Source organism: Onychomys torridus, chromosome 22 (genome assembly GCF_903995425.1).
Source record: "Onychomys torridus chromosome 22, mOncTor1.1, whole genome shotgun sequence".
Taxonomy (NCBI): domain Eukaryota; kingdom Metazoa; phylum Chordata; class Mammalia; order Rodentia; family Cricetidae; genus Onychomys; species Onychomys torridus.
In genome coordinates, this window is record NC_050464.1 from 20967872 (window position 1) to 20987443 (window position 19572).

The following is a 19572-nucleotide window of genomic DNA, read 5'->3' on the forward strand; positions in this document are numbered from 1 at the left end:
GTGGAGATACATGGAAATTGTTTTCAGGGTTGCCATAGTCAGGTCTCTGAGTACATTCACAAACACTCACAACTAGGAGTCACTGATGAAATATTTCTGGGTGCAGATTATTTTTTCCAATAACTGTGCAGCCCAGACTTCTGTCTTTTGTATAGAATTAAGAATTCAGGGATCAGGGCTAGACAGATGGCTCAGTGGTTAAGAGCACTGGATGCTCTCAATTACCTCCAACTCCAGGGGTTCTGATGCCCTCCTTTCTCTACAGATGTGTGTGTGTGTGTGTGTGTGTGTGTGTGTGTGTGTGTGTGTGTGTGTGTATAATAGCATGATCTTGGCAGTTTTGTTTTTTTTTTTAAAGAATTTAGTGCAAGCTGTCAAAAATACCTAATATTCCAGATACGGTTTTTCTTTTTCTTTTTAAGTGCTTTATACAAAAGGAGATCCATTGCATGGACATGGTCCCCTGGTTGACTTGCTAAGTTGTGAGATAGCTGTATCTTTGAGAATTAGTGTCCCAGAAGTAGCATTGTTGATAGTTTCAATGAGCTATCCAGGTGATCTGAAATTGATTACAACCTTAAGGCCGAGATTGAATTGAAGATTTAGTTCTTCTTTTCAGTCATTCTTAACTTGGCATCCATGGGAACCCCAGCATCTTTGAGCTTTTCAATTAAACAGCAGGTCCCACAGATCTGTCTTGTCTACAGGTTATAGTGACAGGATCAAGTTAGATTTCTTCAGTTTCCAGAGAAATAGTTGTGGTGATTAGTAATTAGTATCACATCTTTCTTTTTTGTTTCAATACAGTATTCTCTACAAGTAAGCAAATCCCTAAGTTATCTTTAAAAGAAATCAATGGGTCAGTGGTATTATAACTGGTGTGTTTGGTGATTGCCCTCCAATGTCTTGTGACTTGTTAGCTAGCTATCCAGTATTCCTCTAAAGTCTTCATCATATAAATGTGAAAGGATGACAATATCTGACACTAATCCTAAATGTGACTTATTTCTACAATTATGAGATAGATTCATTTGTCAAATATTTAAAGAGTTTGGTTTCATAGATCACCTCCCTTACCCCTTTCCAGAACACCCTCCCCTCTTACATAATAGTACCTCTCCTCATTATAGAACACCATTCTCCCTCTCTCACAGTACCCTCTCCTACTCCAGAGCACCCTTCACTTCTCAGTACACCCTCTTCTTCTCACAGAGCACCTCTCTATCAAAGAATGTACCCCTTCCCTCATACAGGGCATCCCCTCTCAGCCTCACAGAGCACCCTCTTTCCCTCACAGAGCACCCTCTTCCCCTCACAGAGCACCCTCTCTTCCTCACAGAGTACCCTCTCTTCCTCACAGAGCACCCTCTTCCCCTCACAGAACACCCTCTTCTCCTCACAGAGCACCCTCTCTTCCTCACAGAGCACCCTCTCTTCCTCACAGAGCACCCTCTCTTCCTCACAGAGCACCATCTCCTTCTCACTGAGCACCCTCTTCCCCTCACATAGTAACCTGTCTTACTTCACAGAGCTTCCTCTCTCATCTCAGAGTACCCACCCTCTTTCACAGAGCACCACCTCCTCTTGCTTCAGAGAGGACACTCTCCATCTCATGGAGTACCCTCTTTTTCCTCACAGAACACACTCTTCTACTTGACACAGCACCCGTTCCCATCTCAAGAAGTACTCTTACTCTTTTCTACCAAAAGAGCTTCCTGTCTACCCCACAGAGCACCATCTACTACCTCCGTGGGCACCATTTTCCTATCTCACAAAGCACCATCTCCTACCTCACAGAACACTCTCTCCTTTCTTACAGAACACTGTCTCCTTTCTCATAGAGCACCCTTTCCTGCCTCTTGATGATATAGACTGTGATTTATAACATGTATTTCCTATACGACTCAATCGATTAGTGACGTCTTGCTAATAGCATTGAATATTGCAATATGGAGAAAGATTTTGATTGTTATTCTCTGTATTTCAAGCCAGAATTCACCATAATTTCCCATGACATTTATTTACTTACTTTGTGTGTGTTCATGTGGAAGTCTAAGAACAACTTGTGGCTTTCTTCCTTCCACCCAACTGAGGCATCATTAGGCTTGGCGGCACATGACCTTACCATCTGGAGATGCCCTTACCAATTTCGGGTCTCCTCACCTGCCTTTTATGGCACCGTTTTGGCAGTCTTCTCTTCCCTGCTGTGTAACATAGACTAAAAAATCCTTATTTTGTGCATTTTTATTCATACACTGTACTAATAGGTCATAAAACAGACAGAAAATTAGAATTTGTTGAAGAATGAGATGGAAAGCATTTTTAAATAGACATTTTTATGTGCTCATAACTCCTAGTAGACCATCTTCTAGACACTTGTGTACACAGAGAATGCACGGAGCTTGAAAAGGAGAAATTACCTCCCAGGACGTACAGATAGAGGAGGGATTATGTGTGAGACATAATGAGGAGTGATGGCATGGCTGATGGGAACACAGAGCTGCTACTGTTAGCTTTAAGCAATATGGCGCCCTGGAGTGTCTCACAGGAAACAGCAAGATAGATATGTATGTGGAGGTGATTGGGAAGTGTGACAGGTTGAGATAGAAAGTGGGAGCATGATCATGGAGAGTCTGTAAAGGAGACAATTTGAAATTCTTCTTCCATGGTGGAACTCAGTTGAGCAAGCCCTCTAGGAGGGTGGTGGCTAGTTGAGTGAGGAACTAATGTTTCCCATGTGTTTCCCATGCGACCAGTGTCTTTCTTGTTAAGGTTGCGGCAGCTAAAGAGGAGGCGATCTTTGAAGGCTGCCTGTGGGGATTTTTAGGATAAGAAGCAAAAAGTGGGCAGATCCCTGGGGCAGAGTTGCCATAAATCCAGATCCAGCTTTTATAGGCTTATAACAGCAGTGTTGTTCAAGATTTTTTTTTTTAATTTTAAATCCTAAAAAGAATTAGTGCTCACATTTACAGTCAAACTAATCTTTGAGGAGTTAATATATAAAATATCTACTTTTTAACTAGCTTTTTTTTTTTTTTTTTTTTTTTTTTACACAAGTTGGGTGTATAACTGCCCCAGATCTAGATCATAGAGGTCCCTTGGCTTGAAGCAGTTACAATGCTTTGTGAGAGGTAGAATTTCTTCCTTCGGACAGCTTAGACTTTTTAATTGAATCCAAATCACATTACTCATCTCATGAATGCAGGGAAGCAATGCATTTTTAACTAGGAAGAACTTCAATTATGTATCTGGTTCTATACTATTTTACCCTGTGTGTGTGTGTGTGTGTGTGTGTGTGTGTGTGTGTGTGTGTGTGTGTCTGTCTGTCTGTCTGTCTGTCTTTGAGCTAGTGCTTTTATCCCTGTATAGTCACTGATATATTGCCATTGTGTCCCTGTACTAATTCCAACAGCAACTCTTAAAATAATTCTAACTTGGGGGCTGAAAAGATAGCTGGTCCTGAGTTTGATCCCCATACAGTAGTAAATAAAATTGAGTATGAGGATGAACTCCTGTAATAGTGCTGGGTGAGTGGTAACAGGCTATCTTCAGGGCTCACTGTCCAGCCAGCCAGTGGCAAGTTCCAGGCCCATATCTCAAAAGAAGGTACAGAGTGCTTGAGAACCAAGACTCCAAGTTGTCTTCTGGCCTCTACATTTATGTACACACGGTGTACCTCCAAGTGCATAGGAATGTATACACACGCAGGGTGGGGGCAGATAATGTCTTATGTTTTGCTTCAAGTTGTTTTTTTAATATGATTTCAATATTTATTCTGTGATGAAAATATTGACTTGTGCTGATTCTGAAGAGGATGAGCCAGCGGTGTCTGCTATCACTGTAACACAGCTGCCCTCAGGGCCTTGTGATTGCTAAGAGTGAGCTGCTTGTTCAGTCTGTGTTTGGAGGTACAGTCTCCTGTGCACCTGCTTCCTGGGGTCAGCACTCTTGTCTCCACATCAGTCATAGGACTCTGCACTCTCGACATGTAAAACTCTTGACTGTTTGCTCATAGAGAAATGTGGGCAGCTTTCTGCTTTTCCTTTCTGGCCAGCGTAATCATATTCCATTGATTCCTAGAGCACTGATGATAATGATGGTCAATAAACATGAATATGCTGCAGGTCCTGACTTCGTTCTAAGTACACTTTCAGTGAACTAAGGCATTAACCCTTACAGAAGCAATTCCCAAACCTGTGTGTCGAGATTTTTTGCGGGGAACCCAACGACCCTTTCTTAGGGGTTGCCTTAGATCATCAGAAAACAGAACATTACAGTTCATAACAATAGCAAAATTACAGTTATGACATAGCAACAAAATTAGTTTTATTGTTGGGGGTCACTATAACTTGAGGAACTGTATTAAAGGGTCACAGCATTAGGAAGGGTGAGACACACTGCCTTATAGATATCTTGTGAATTAAATACTAACATCATCAGTCATTTACAGAAAAGGGAAAGGTTAAGTCACATGCTTTGGAGTAAACCTGTTTCCAGCATCTGCCTTCCCAATATAAATCACTGCCCTTCATCCCTTTAAAAATGAATTAGCAGTTCCTCTTCCTGTGGCCATGCTCTGCATGTGGTTCTAGCAGGTAGTAAGCACCTAGAGGCATTAGCTGCCATGTGGACCCTCCACCCCAACTTTTTTGTGGGTGTCTAGTCACTAAGTTGTTTCAACCCGCTGATGGCTTTGATGGGTGGTTTGCTGAAGGCGCCAGGTTTGTTAAGGTATCCTTGCCTTTACTTACAAACACAGTGACAGAATAGAGAACACCCAGAAATGGTGAGCCATTTCCAAAGGGGAAGACATTTTGTAATTATTAAAACATTTTTTTCCCTTTACATTTTTTAAGCCTCCACCCAGTTCCCTTCCTGCCTCTGGAAAGGCATTGAGGAGCTGCAGGGCTAGAGGACAGAGAGGGTGGAGAAAGACAGTGTAACTACCAAATGTGTGTTGGGAACCCACTCCAGCATTTAATTAAAGCCTGCAAGCCCTCTGTCAGCCTGAAATGTTCCTCCTGGTGAGAGAGGCAGAGAGCCTTTCACTGTCTCCGGAATTATTTGTATAATTCGGCAGCTGTTTTCCTCAGATGCTTACCACACGGGGCTGGGTTATAAAGACGTACGGGCGGAATCACCAAGGTTCAGACACTTGTGTTCACTGTTCAGCTGAGAGCCACTTAGGCCGTTCTTGTACAAATGCATTAGATTATGGCTAAGCAGCTTATGGACATAAAAACACATTAGAACTTTACAGCGCTCTATAAATTATTGTTTTTGCAGCATTCACAGCCACAATGCGAGGTAATTACATTCATTAATCTACTACTAAGAGCACATAAAGTTGCCTCCCAAACTCTACTGTGTGTGTCAGTGCTCAGCAGGAAGGAGGGTTATCCCCCCCCCCCTTCCATATTCCCCATCTTTCCCTTCTCCATTAAGCCAGGTGCAGGATTGTTGAATTCCCTGGTGGAGTTCAATAACCCCACTGGGTTATGTATATATGTGTGCTTGTGTGTGGGGGTGTTGTTGTCAGGTTTCCAGAAGCCAACATGTATGTGACCCCCCCCCCCCCGCCCTGCATGTTGAACTGTGACATGCATCCATTTTTTTTTTTTTTTTTTTTTTTTTTTTAACAGAAATGTCTCATTGGGGAAGCCAGCAGGGATAAGTCAGTTGCAAGGAGATTAATGATAGAATCAGCAGCAACAGCTCTCTCAGGTCTCACTCTTGGGACAGTTAGCAGGGTGGCCTTTTAAGTGTTTGATCCATGAAGAGTACAAATTGTTAATCTCCATTCAAATTTTCCGGAAGTTTTCCATCTTTCTAAGTTAATAGGCTAAGTGATTTGCTTATATTTACAAGCAAATAAGCATGCAAACAAAAATAGAGGTCTGGAAACAATGAGTTTCAAACCGCAGGGCTTAGACAACCCTCTAGGCTTCTTGTTCCTTCTCACCCTTGTGAGGATGTGGATCTCCATCAGGTCCTTAGACTGGCCATATTGCCTTGGGAAAAATTAATTAGTAGATACACCTCTGGGTCCGTGGATATGGCTGCCTTCAGAGAGTACACTCCTAACATGCATAAAAGCCTGGATTCCATTCCCAGCACCCTATAAAGCAAGTGTAGTAGTTCATTGCAGAATTCCCAACGCTCACCAGGGATGTCCTGGCAGTAGGATCAGAAGGTCAAGTTCATTGCTGGATGTATAGTGAGTTCCAGGCCAGCTCAAACTAAACAACACCCCGCTGCCCATTACAGCCTCAGCCTTAAAAAAACAAAACAAAACAAAACAAAACAAACAAAACAAAACAAAACAAAACAAAAACAAAACAAAAAAATGTAATACAACTTTGACCTCGACAGGCATTGTATGAATTTATATATTATCTAACAGAAAAGTGATACAGGAGTGCCTGGAGTTTCACTCAAGGCCACAAAGGAACAAGTGGCAAGGTTAGTCCTTGAGTCTGGAAGGACTACCACAGAGCACCAGTGTGGGGCAGGGCCAGAATGAGTAAAGACACAGAGGGAGAGTCCTGGGGAACAGGACACTAGCAGTGAAGCTGTCATTTTCCTGGGGATGGCTTGTTGATATGGGATGTTCTTGGAAACTTGGCATCACTGTGAGTCTAAGAAGCTGTGACTTTGTATATTTCACGCAGCTTCCAGCTCGGAGACGGAGACCAAGTGTTTTCCTTCAGGCAGGGTGATGCTGTTGTTGAGGAAGGCAAACACATCTGTGGCCATCCCCCAGCACATTCGAGGGTGGAAGGTTTGATGATGCCAGGGAAGAAAGCAGTGACTCATACAGTCAGTAGGCTGGGGTGGAGGGGATAAGAGAATGGCAGGGTGCTTGCTGTCAGCTCAGTGTCTTGATGGCAGCCTCGGTTTTCTTCTGTGTGATAATATAACTTTCCCATTGGATTAGTAGCCAACAGAGCCTGTTGGCCATCAAGCTAGGGCAGGGCTGGGTCCATGCCATCTGTAGGATGGAGTGTCCTTGCTACAAAGTAAAAGCATTACGTGAAAATAGAGAGCCTCCATCTGAAATACAGCTTACATCACACACTTAGTTTTTGTCCCCAAATTGATTTTCTGAGCAACCTTTTCACAAGCTCATGTGCGTCCCTACCCAGCCTCACAGCAGGCCTGGCCTTTATCATCATGGGTCCTGCAGTGCTGCTCTTCCTCACTCACTGTGGTATTGATGTCAGCCTTAACAGCTGTCCTATGTATTGACTTCCTTACTGCTTACCCGTGTATTTGAAGCTGCCAGTTCATTCAGGGAGTGGTTACCTTTCAGAAGCTGGGAATGGGATCTCACCTTTATGAATTGAATTGGCTGGTTTTGTTGCATCTTCCCAGGATGGGGATGGGTGGGTTGATTTTTCCAGCATTCTGATGACATCTTCCAGTCCTCTTTCCTCATGGGACTAAGGACTGGTGTCATGGCACAAGCTTCCTTCTGAAAATAGTAGCAAAGTATATACAGTCCTTGAACTGTAAACTCAGTTTCAAATAGATATGTAGGACCTGTGAAGATGTATTACCGATAAACTGTAGGAGTGGACAGAATGGTGTCCAGTAAGTTCAGAGTGGTCTGCTATTAGAGAGGCAGTTTCCAGAAGCAGCTCTCAGGACTTCTTACAGCCCTGTGTGCCTCATGTTTTGTGTAGCCGTCATTTTTGCAAACCAGGCATCCCTCTTGCCTGTTAGGTAAACACAGAAGGAGCATAGATTATGAGTTAAAAGTATCGACAGCATTTCAAGTGCTATCAGGGAACATTTAATTCAGTTTAATTTTGTGATAAATCTGGAGTTTAATCCTCTGGTTACCCTGTAATCATGTCTCTATTGATCTTTTCTGAATGACTGCCTGCAGTTTAATAAACTTTGCCATTAACCCCGAGCCTCTGAAGGGAAAGATTGATTCCATGATCAAATCTGATAGAATCAATAAGTATCTAAATATCACAAAATCTATCTGAAGACAGCCTTAGTAAAGACACAAACCTTCAGCCTGTCCCAAGAAACATGGAGACAATCTGGTCCTCTGTATAGGAACTAATTGCTTTAGAGTTAGCATGTTAGGCTCTCAGGCTGGCTGACACTCTGTGTCCACTGTCAAATCATACAGTACAAAGTGGAAGACTGGCCCATCTAACATTATTCCAGGGCCTACTGTTTCTCTCCATTTCAGGGACATCCTAAGGCGTTGTTCACCTGTGGGTCTCAGGTCACTGGGTGACTCTTCAGTAGTTTTTAAATTCTTTTTTTTTTTTTTTTCCCAATGCAAACCCACAGTTCAGTTTTATTTTACCACTGTGATGTTAAAGGAACAAAATTCTGTCTGTCAAGTCCTGAAATTGAATATCTGAGGGTAAAGGAGGGGGCCAGAAAACAAGTGTAGAGTCACCAGTTGGGGCCGTGCAAAAAAGCTCCAGGACTTAGAGAACTTTCTGTGAGGAATCTGTGTCTCATTGGGTGATGGGGCATTAGCAATGTGTGCTAATGGGGTCGAGGGGTCTACCTTTTGCTCTTGTGGGTATTTATAGAGCCACCGTCATCCATTAACATTTATCCAGTCACATCAGGACCATGTTTGGGACTCAGTGTCCTGAGCTTTTGTATAGGTGTTTATTTTCAGAAATGCCCAATTTTCGACACTGGAATCACATGTCTGTTTCAGTGCAAAGCCAAAGCCTTGACTTCTGTTTAGATTTGTTTGTTGCAGAGTTGAGTTAGGAAGAGTTGGGGTGCTTGACACAGGAGGTGTAGTCTTTCTGTAATGACATGTGGGGAGGGAAATAGAGGTGCATGGAATAGTTTTGCCATGTTGTAATGGTAGCGCTAAACTAGATGTAAAGTTTTGTGCAAGCAAAAGTACATGATCCTAAAACTGACAGGTAGATCTATTATGATCCAGAATTTGGGAATGAACATAGGATATAAACCCTGGGAACTTCTAAGTGTGTTGCCAATCACTGATGGTCTTTCTTTGAGTAGCCATTGGCTTCCCATGCTTCTGCTCCTTGAGTTATAAAATGACAATGATTGTCTGCTGTATAAAGTTACTAGGCTGTTCATTGAGAGACATAAAAATATTACTGGGTATGAAAAATCATTTTACGAAGTCTTGCTTTATATTTAGAAATGGCTTGCCTCAGTAAAGACTTATCTGTAACTTCAGTCATAGCACAATGAGGGTAAAGGCGTGTGAAGTGCCTCCAGATAAGAGACATCTCAGTTGTTGAAAGGGCTGGAAAACACTACCTAGAAGAAATTCCCAGTTCATGGGCTGCAAGCTGCATTCCTGGAGCGTTTTCTGCGTGATAAATAGCTTCTCTAGGTAATAACATTAGGGAATTTTAAGAGCTTAAGAGATCCCTTGATAAAGGACCCTAGATCTGTATGTGTGAACTACATTGCTCTCTCTCCTCCTTCCCCTCCCCCCAGAAGCCAGTTGAAATGCATGGACAAATGATGCAATAATGGTCCATGGAGTAGGAGACATCTGCACATTTGCCCTCTCTCCTCTCTGATCCCTCCACCTGTGCAACTCCAGGGGCTGTAGTTCTGCAAAGTAGGAAGTTACAGAAATGACTTCCTAATTGCTTGACAGATGTGGTGGTTAATCTTTATTGTCACTTGAATGGATTCGGAGTCACCTAGGAAACACCACTGAGCATGTCTGGGAGGGAGTTTCCAGACTGGGTTAATTGAGATAGGAAGACCCACCCTTGAGTATGAGTAACAGGTTGCCATGGGCTGGAGTTTTCACCTGAATTGAAGGGAGAAAGGGAGCCAGGTGCTAGCTAGTGTTCATCTTGCTCGGTTTTCTGATAGTGGATGCAGTGTGACCCCCTGCTTCCCACTCCTGCTCCCATAGTCAACTGTGCCCTCAAACCATGAATCAGAGTAAACCATTTCTCCCCACAGTGTTTGTATTGTTGATATTGTTTGGTATGTGGTCACAGCACCAAGATTAATTCTATATAAACCTAACAGGGTCACTTGAAAAATCTGAGCCATGACAGGGCTTTGCTGTGTCTAGACACTTCACAGTTCAGCATTGAAAACTTTACATTCACGGCCGCATGGCCAGATTTTTGTCTTTTTAATAACACTCATCCTCGAATGTGAAGGACAAAATCCTACTGTGACTTGCATATCCCTGATGGCTTCTCACATATCTGAATGGCACCCAAGTGTCTTTGAAAAACAAATATATCTGTTCAGATCCTTTATAACAAAACGCTTGGGCTGGGGATGTAGCTTATCTGGTAAAGTACTTGCCTAGCAGGCACAGCACCCTAAGTTCCATTCCCAGTACCTCATAAACCAGGTGTGGAAGCACATGCCTATAGTCCTGGCACTTGGGCGGTAGAGGCAGGAGGATCAGTTCAAAGTCATATTCAAGTATATAGTGAGCTTAAGGCTGGTCCTGGAGTACATGAGACCGTACCTTCAAAATAAAACAGTACAATAGAATCAAACAGTGGCTAATTCCAGGGTGTCATTAAGGTTCACATCTTGCAGATGTATTTTACTATAGTGGATTAGGTGGGAGCGTGCAAAAACCCTATGGAGTCTGAGTGTTTTGCTCAATGGAGGTGGGCAGTCTGGCTTTGCCCTCAGAGGTGTTTGAGGTCTGTGTGGTGTGTCCTTGTTCCTCTGGCTTGCCCCTGTCTCCTTTCATGTGGCTTCTTTGGTTCTTTGTATATATTCTTGCCCTTAAGCCCTCACTGATGAGATTTTCCGCCCTTGGTCATGCTGCGCTCAGTTTGCAGAGTGCTGCTTGTTCCAGAGGAGCTAATTTTTTTTTTTTTTTTAAAGGTTTCCTTTTCGTCATGCTGTATTTCTCAGATTATCTGGAGGGACTGTAATCCAATTTTAGGAATCCTTCAGGGCTGAGAGCCTAAACTGTTTTAAGCAATAGCATCTGGTTGCCAGGGACTCAACCACTTCGAGTGTGTTAAGGGCTAAAGGCAGCCAACTCTCAATTATCTATAGGAATGAGAGACTGCTGGCGTTTCCAGTTCTCAGCGCAAAAATCTCACTTAAGCTGATAGATGTGTTCTCATCCTATGACTAAGCTTAGGAGAGCTACTTGGTGTCTGCTTTTGTGTCTCCTTTCTCCCCTTCCTTTCCCCTCTCCTCTCCCTCTTTAGCTCCCCTCTCATTCTCTCTTCACTCCCCTGTGATGGTACCACCCCTTCAACCAGTGTTCTGTATGTACTGTCCGTGCCCACACTTGCCATTGTTTCTTATTCCAGCTGTTCTACTCTACATGTATTTCATTGTGATCTTAGCTTGCGTTCACCTAAAGATGATGGAGTTGATTATTGTTCCATTGTCTGTTTCCTCTTTAGATACCTAAAATTATATGTTGAAATCCTTTATCATAGTAAAACATTAATGGATTTTTTTTTTTTTTTTTTTTTGTATTTTGAGTCGCTAATGTATTCATTCTGTGTACAGACTTTAATCAGAGAAACATTTTGGAAATACTTTCCTAATATTGCAAGTCTTCCTGTTTTAACAGTGGGCATACACGTGTGTGTGTGTGTGTGTGTGTGTGTGTGTGTGTGTGTGTGTGTGTATTGAAGGTTGAGGTGGTATATTCTCAAGAGAGCAGGTGCCTGTGGAGGCCAGTAGAGGGCATTTGTTATCCTGGAGTTGGACTTAACAGGTGGTTGTGAACCACCCAGTGTGGGTGCTGGGGACCAAACTTGGCCTTGTAGAAGAGCAGTACACACTCTTCCCCCCCCCCCCCCCCCTCAAGCTGAGAACTGAACCCAGGGCCTTGCGCTTGCTATGCAAGCACTCTACCACTGAGCAAAATCCCCAACCCCAGTAGTACACACTCTTAACCACCAAACGATTTCTCCAGCCTTCAAAATGGGCTTTGAGGAACAAAAGTTTTAATTTTTGACTTGTCCATTTACCTTTTTATGGATCGTCATTTTAGTGCCATACCAAAGAAAACTTTGTCTGCTCAGAGATTATATGAATGTTTCTGTAATGTTTACCTCAAGAAATTTTATAATTTTAATTGAGTTTTACAATTATTTAGAGACAGTTTTTTTCCAATCAGATCAACGCATGGATTAAAAGTATTTGCATGCCTTTAAGGTATTTCACCACCATTTGCTAAAAGGAGTATCATTTCTGAGGCTGCACAGCTGGCTTTGCAGTTAGGAACACTTATTGCTCTTCCAGGGAGCAGAATTAGGTTCTCAGCATCCATGTTGGGTGGCTTACAATTCCCTGTCACTTCAGTTCCATTGCATCCAGTGTCTTCTTCTGGCCTAGCAAGGCATTGTACAGATACAGAATATACTCACACACATATACATAAATTAAAAATAAAAAATACTTCTCTGTTAAATCACATATATGGTGGAGAGTGGCAGGCACATGCCTTTAATCCCAGCACTCATTGTGTGAGTTCAAGGCCAGCCTGATCTACAAAGTCATTTCCAGGATATCTAGGGCAGTTACACAGAGAAATCCTTACTCGACAAAACAAAAAAGAGCAGCCACAACAGCAACAAAACCACATTTGTGTTCTTACTGGCTGCCGGTGTACATGAGTATGCTCCTTTGCACCTGTCTTCTTTTCCATTGATTATAGTGTCTTTAGCCTTCTGTACAGTCAAGGAATGCACTTCTGGTCAGTGTGAACGGCGGCCATGCAGAGCATCCTGACTAGTCCTCACCTAACCCCCAGTAAATATTCATAGATTTCTCTCCTGCTGTGATCGAACAGCTTTGGTTTGGGAATCTTTTTTGGGTCTTTCCAACAGATGACAAGAGTGTGTGTATGTGTATATATATAGCACATAGCACACATATTGACTTGAGGGCTAGGGAGATGCATGCATGTGTGCCTCCTTGTGTGCGTGTGTGCATGCATCAGGTGAATGTGAATGTGTTTGCACATAAGCATGCATGTTTATGTATTTACTTGCCAACAGTGTCTTCCGTGATTGCATGAAGATGTTATCCATTAGGCAGGGTACTCTCCCTTGAATGTAGGTCTTGTGGATTGGTCTAGGCTAACTACCCACTTTACATCCAAGGATCCTATCTCTGCTACCTGACTGCTGGGATGACAGGCCACTCACTATCTCTGCTTGGCATTTTGGTTTGTGCTAGGGATTTGAACCCCAGCTTTCATGCTTGCCCCATCAACATTTTAGCCACAGGTTCCTGATTTTTTTAAACATATGAATATTTAAAGATACATACACACACACATACACATATGAGAACACTGGGTCACATTTAGATACTGAACTCCTGATGCTCCTGCCTCCATGTATCAAGTATGGAGATTACATGTATGTGCCACTGTACATGGGTGAGAGACTCATTTTTAAATGTTGTACTGGATATTTAAAATATTTTTTCCTTCATATATTCAGTCACTGAAAAGTGGAGGCCCTGAGAGTTTGTTTTAACTTTATTTGTTTAAAACTCCAAAATGGAGAGTAATATGAGTATAGTGACATGGAATTTTGAAAGCACTGAACTTTTTAATTAAGAAAAAAAAAACCACCTTTTTCCTTATCACATTCAACCTTGGTAGCTCTTTTGCACGGGGACATTGATGGAATAGTTGCCAACCCCATTCAGAAAACAAGAATTGTGTGTCATGGTAAACTTGCCAAAAATCCAACAGACTAAAACAATGGAAAATATCATCCATGTAATTTGATGATGACTAGAATCTTGTCTCTTCATCCCACCCCTACCCCACTCTCTTGTCTGCTGTACTACTTTGCTGTAATTGCCAACCTAACCCAGCCTCAGGGCCTCCGAGCGAAGCCTCTATTGCAGAATTTCCTCGATAGCTTGGCCTGTGTTCATCATGTTAGGGTTGTCTTGATTTCTAATTGATGTATTTGGCCCAGCCTCTGGAGGGTAGTTGCGTTCCTAGGCTCTGTAAGGAAGCCAGCTAAGCATGATCCAATGAGGGAGCCAGCAGGCTTTGTTCCTCCAGTGTTCTTACACTTAGAGTCTGCCTGGACTTACCTCGGTGGTGAACTGTAGTTGGAGAGCTTCAGGAAGTAAGTGTAAGCCAAATCAACCCCCCCGCCTTGACTTGTGTTCTGTCATGGTGTGTGTCCTAGCAACAGAATGGAAAGTAGAACAGTCCTTGACATCAGGTATCTCTCCCCCACCTTCCCTGTGCACTCACACTTGGACATGCACAGACACAACTCACCTCCACTCTGCCACTTACCCACTGTCCTCAGATTAATGTGATTGGAAACATCAGACAGAGACTCTTTCCAAAACCCATTTTCTGCAAGGCAGGCAAATTGTGCCCTTTCTTCCCATCATCTCTCCTTCATCTGTAATCAGCAAATGGGGCCCCTCAGCCTGCATCGAGTTTCGTGTGCAATGTTAGCCTCCCTGAGTTTGCACAACACTGAACCTTCTCATTTTGAAATTCAGGAGGTGCAGAGGAAGCCTTGGGCAGAAGATTGTAATTTGGGAGAAGGGGAAGTCAAGAATAAGATCACCTGTTCTGAAGAGGGCTGATACAGAGGGAAATTGCTTTGCTTCATCAGTGTCTGAGGCTCTGAATGGATGTGCTCCTGTCATCCCGCCCTCCATCTCCAGTGACCTAAAAATCACATAATTTCAAACATTCAGAGAACTGATTCCTTTGTGCATGGCTTGTGCACTTACCCCCTCTATTGTCAGCAGATGTGTCTAAATCTTTCCACTTCACAGCAAGGCCTCTGCTGCTGTGTGGGTGTCTGGAAATTAATGAATACCCATAAGCAGATTTATCAGATTTCTCACTTCCAGCCCCCTTCCAGTGTTTGCCCCAGGTGGGGCAGATTTATCTCTAGCTTCTTAGGGTTTTCATCTGAGCCTGAGAATTAAATTGCCCTAAAATAGATTAACAGGAGAATGACATGTAGTTTACCCATAAACAGCAGCCACTAAAGGAAAATAAAATAATGCATGGGGGCACTTGGCTGTAATCCCAGCAGTTAGGACGTGGAAAGGAGGATCAGGAGTCAGGGCCATCCTCTGTGACACGGTCAGTTTCAGGCCAGGCTGGGATCCTTGAGACAGTCTCAAAACAACATCAATAACAGCAACAAAAATCCTTCAAAAGTGATACAACCTGAATGCTTCCTCAGTGACTAAATAGGGCTGGCCGTTTTTAGAGCCATATCCAAAGTCTTGGGGATATTAAAGGAGGTACGAGTTATTTACCCCAGCTGTGTTTGTGCACATTTTTCTGGATCATGACTCCCCATTTCTGAATTTCCGCTCCCCCACTCTAGGCCAGACATCTCCCACTCATCATCCCTTCCTCCCCGCTGTACGGATATTTCTTCTCCATTGGCTAAGAGAGGGCAGAGTGTCCCTCTTGAATCTGCTGATTTTCAAGTACCTTTAGTTTACAATAATCCTTCTGCCAAGTGGCATGTTTTCAAGTGGCATGTGCTGCCACCTTCCATTCATTTTCTAAATGCTTCCCTTGCAGAATGAGAAGTGTAGTCATTTTATAAAAGCACTGCAGGTAATGCTGATGGACTGTCTCCCTCGGCAACTGCTTGCCTAGTCAGCTGATGAATTAACAAGCCTTTGGAATTGGTGCTCATTGATCCCCAAATGTTCTTTTTATAATCCGGATGGCTTCCCTTCTTGTGGCAGTAGTGTTCAGAGTAGCCGTGTTTCTTCGAGGGAATTCTTAAATTAATTGCCACTGATAACCTTGGTGGTGTGTTGATGTACCCATTCACCCGTGCATGAAGTCATGCAGTTGTTGTGAATATTGATAGGTTTATATTATATTTTATTGATTGGTTTATAATCAGCCTTTTAGTGTATGACTGGAGGAGGACATTGGGTAGGTGTCATGCTGTGTTTATCAGGGTTCTCTAGAGGAACAGAACTTAGAGAATGAGTTTTGTCTGTCTGTCTATCTGTGTCTGTCAGTATGTATGTATGTATGTATGTATGTATGTATGTATGTATGTATCTGTCTGTCTGTCTGTCTGTCTGTCTGTAGGATTTCTTAGAGTGGCTTTCCATCTGTGGTACAGCTAGTCCAAGAAAGTCTGTCTAATAATGGAAGGTCCAAGAATCTTGTAGCTGTTCACTCCATAAAGCTTTATGTCTCAGCTGGCCTTCAGTATATGTTAGAATCCTGAAGAAATAGGCTCTCATGTTGGGGAAGGAGGGGACTTGCCTGTTACAGTGAGGCCAAGCAGGCAGGCAAAGAGCAGGCACTTCCTTTTCCCGTGTTCTTTATATAGGCTGCCACCAGAAGGCATGGCCCACATTCAAGGTGCATCTTCCCACCTCAAAAGATCCAGTTTTTCCTTGAGTTTCTCCACTTCAAGTGATGGAATCCAGAGGAATCCTTCACAGGTGTACCCAACTGCTTGGGTTTTACGTAATTCCAGATGTTGTCATGTTGGCAACCAAGAATAGCCACCATACTTGCTCTTTCTCTCTCCACCTTACTTCCTTGAGACAAGATCTCTCACTGAATTCGGCGGTCTTCCTTTATTTGCCCCACTGTGAGCCCTCGGGTTTGAAGGCCGTATGCCCCCTCACCCAGCTTTCTAGGTGGGCATTAGGAATTTGAATGTAGGGCCTCATGCTTGTACAGCAAGTGATCCACCTCCCTATCTTCCTGTGTTTACTTGTCTTAATGGTATAGGCCAGTTTTGCCATTTCCTAAGTAGTCAATGAAAACTTAAGCAATTATTTTACTGGACATTTAGTAATCAGTCAATAAATGTTTATAGATACAATGAACACATAGTTGCCAGGTTTATTCAAGATTTGCAATAAATATATATATGTGAGAGAGAGAAATAACATCTCTAGTGTCAGAAAGCATAAGCCTCTTATATTATGAAAAACTTTTAAAAAAGATATCACTCCCCTCTTAAATGGTTACATAGACACAGATTCTGTCCTATTTTGTCTGCACCCTCCAGAGTGGAATATCTTAGTATTAATTGGAGGAAAGATGAGTGTATCATCTTATCAGGTCTCTTGAAAGTTAATGTCCTGGCATGGGTTCTGTTTACTCTATGTAGCTAATCTGCAGAGTCATGAAAATGCCTTGATTAATATGTTAGAGGAAAATAAAGTGGCTTTCAAAAAATGTAACAATCTCATACATATTAATTTATATTTGTGTGAAATTGGACATAATTTTCAGTATGAATGGAGGGCTGGTCTCCCAAGAAACCAAATGTATGAGGCAAATTGATTCTTATTTATTCATTTAAGATAGGCTCTCTTGGAGCTCAGGCTAAAAATCACTGTGTAGCTGAGGACGACCTAGAACTTCTGATTCTGCTGTCTCTTCCTCCCCCCAAATGCTAGGATTATAGACATGTAGATCACTTCCAGTTTCGTGTGCTTCTGAGACTGGAGCCCAGCTCCTCATGTGTGGGAGGCAAGTGCTCTTCCAGCTGAGCTACACCACCCATAGCTCAATATCATGCTGGATGGGTCTAGTTGTTTCGCCTACTTGTATTTGCGTATTTAGGGTACAACTATTAACCACCGACTATTTTCCTGTCTTAATCTGAAGCCATGGGGTTATTCGAGCCAGTTGCTCAGCGTTGTGCTTTTCCTCTTTCAAGGGATCATGGTACTACTTGCCTTCGGGTTCTTGCACAGGCTGTCCTTTCTGATCCAGATCCAGGGCAGCCCTCAGCTCCAGCCCTCCAGACTCTGTGTTCCTTTGCTGTCTTCTCTGTATTCGCTCACTGCTCCCCTCAGGTCCAAGTCCTTGGAGCTTTAGTGGATGTGGTGACGCTCACACCCCGGCACTAGGGTGGCCAAGAGAGGAGGAGGAGCAGTAGGGCTTGCCATTCAACCAGCCTTGCTGGATAAACAAACCCTGGGCCAACGAGAAACTGCGTCTCAAACACAAGGGAAAGAATTGGACAAGACACCAGAGATTTGCCTTTAGTTTAAACACATTCATACATACATACATACATACATACATACATACATACATACATACATAGAGAGAGAGAGAGAGAGAGAGAGAGAGAGAGAGAGAGAGAGAGAGATGGATGCATCTATACCTTCATCTCTCCCCATGTGAGCACACACCAGCACAGAGGAATAGAATGGACATATGTGTGGTGTCACTGGGGATTCAGGAAACTTACTGTTTCTCTGTCCATTCCACTAGTCTCACCTATCTGGTCTGTGTTTAGGCTGTGACCTGAGATACTCATGTAACCACCACTTCCCTGTCCTTTTCTTCTTCCTTTCTGCAGAAAGATGTAGCAGTGAAGCCTCAGGAACGCGCAGAGAAGCGGCAGACTCCCCTGACCAAGAAGAAACGAGAAGCTCTCACCAATGGCTTGTCTTTTCACTCCAAGAAGAGCCGGCTCAGCCACGCGCACCACTACAGCTCGGACCGAGAGAACGACCGCAACCTCTGCCAGCACCTTGGGAAGAGGAAGAAGTTGCCTAAGGGACTCCGACAGGTGAGCCAGCCTGGTTCATTCTTTCCTAGGACCTTCTCTTCCCTCCTGTGCCTCTGCAGTTCTCAGTGGGTGACCTTATTATGATGACGCAGTAGTGGTTTTAGAAAGTTGCGTGCTTGATTCTAGATAATAGGGTGACACTCTAGGTGTGTTCTCTGTACTTGACTATCACTCCAGCCTTGCTACTCTTTCATTTCAATGTTTGCTGCACATCAGAGCTTCATGTAGCCCTGTTGGTACAGCGAGCTGGCCACATGGTATAGATGACCCGGCTTCTGCAGAGATCTGGGTGGTGAGGACAGATGGCTTGGAGAAACTGGTCATAGCCATTGTACATCACAGGATTCTGGTGTGCTAAAAATGGTGGTCTATGTGTGGGCAGGCCCTTACGTAAAATTCATACTGTGGCACTTGGGAGGACAGTGGCCCTGAAGTGTGCCCATCTGTGTGCCTCTATTGTTCTCCACAACCCTGAGACCCCACCATGGTCTTTTTAATTGTGTGAAGAGAAGTTTTTTGGTGGGCGTGGTCTCTGGCTTGCTAAGATTTAGCTTGCAAGAATGCACAAGCAGATACAGCGCTTTGCATGGGGGGGGGGGCTTTCTGCCCATGGAAATCCCTAGGGGAGCTGGATTGATAATGAGGAACCAAGTTGTTCTCTTCACACCATTGCTTTAGTGCCTGGAGAGTTCCCGGACTCCTGCTTGTGCTTCGTTTGCTTTTAGAGAGGCTCTTGGGTGGGACTGGCTGTCACTTGAAAGGCACATCCAAAGGAGTTGTTGGAGTTGACAGAACAGGGGCTGCCAGAGCCATTTCTCATTTGCAGAGATTTCTCTGAAGAGTGTAAGAACTGAGAGCACAGAAAACAGCAGTTCTACAATCTCACCGTTCATCACAACCATCTTGTGTTCTGCATCAGACACCAATCCCAAGCCTCTGTCCATGAGCCAATGGAATCTTTACTGGAAGACCTTTACTGCTTGATGATGGGCAGGCTGGTTTGGAAGTCCCTTGTGTATCACTTCAGAAGTGTATTCTGAGGGATGACGTTCAGTTA

At 43.4% G+C, this 19572-nt stretch overlaps 1 protein-coding gene across 1 annotated transcript in view; it reads left to right on the plus strand.

Annotated features, from left to right (window-relative positions):
• Nucleotides 1-18599, plus strand: part of LOC118572187 (autism susceptibility gene 2 protein homolog) — a 284609-nt gene extending 266010 nt beyond the window's left edge. Inside the window, exon 2 of the mRNA XM_036171635.1 lies at nt 18303-18599. Coding sequence (XP_036027528.1) covers nt 18303-18599 — 297 coding nt within the window. The remainder of the gene's footprint in view (nt 1-18302) is intronic.
• The last annotated feature ends 973 nt before the right edge of the window (nt 18600-19572 follow it).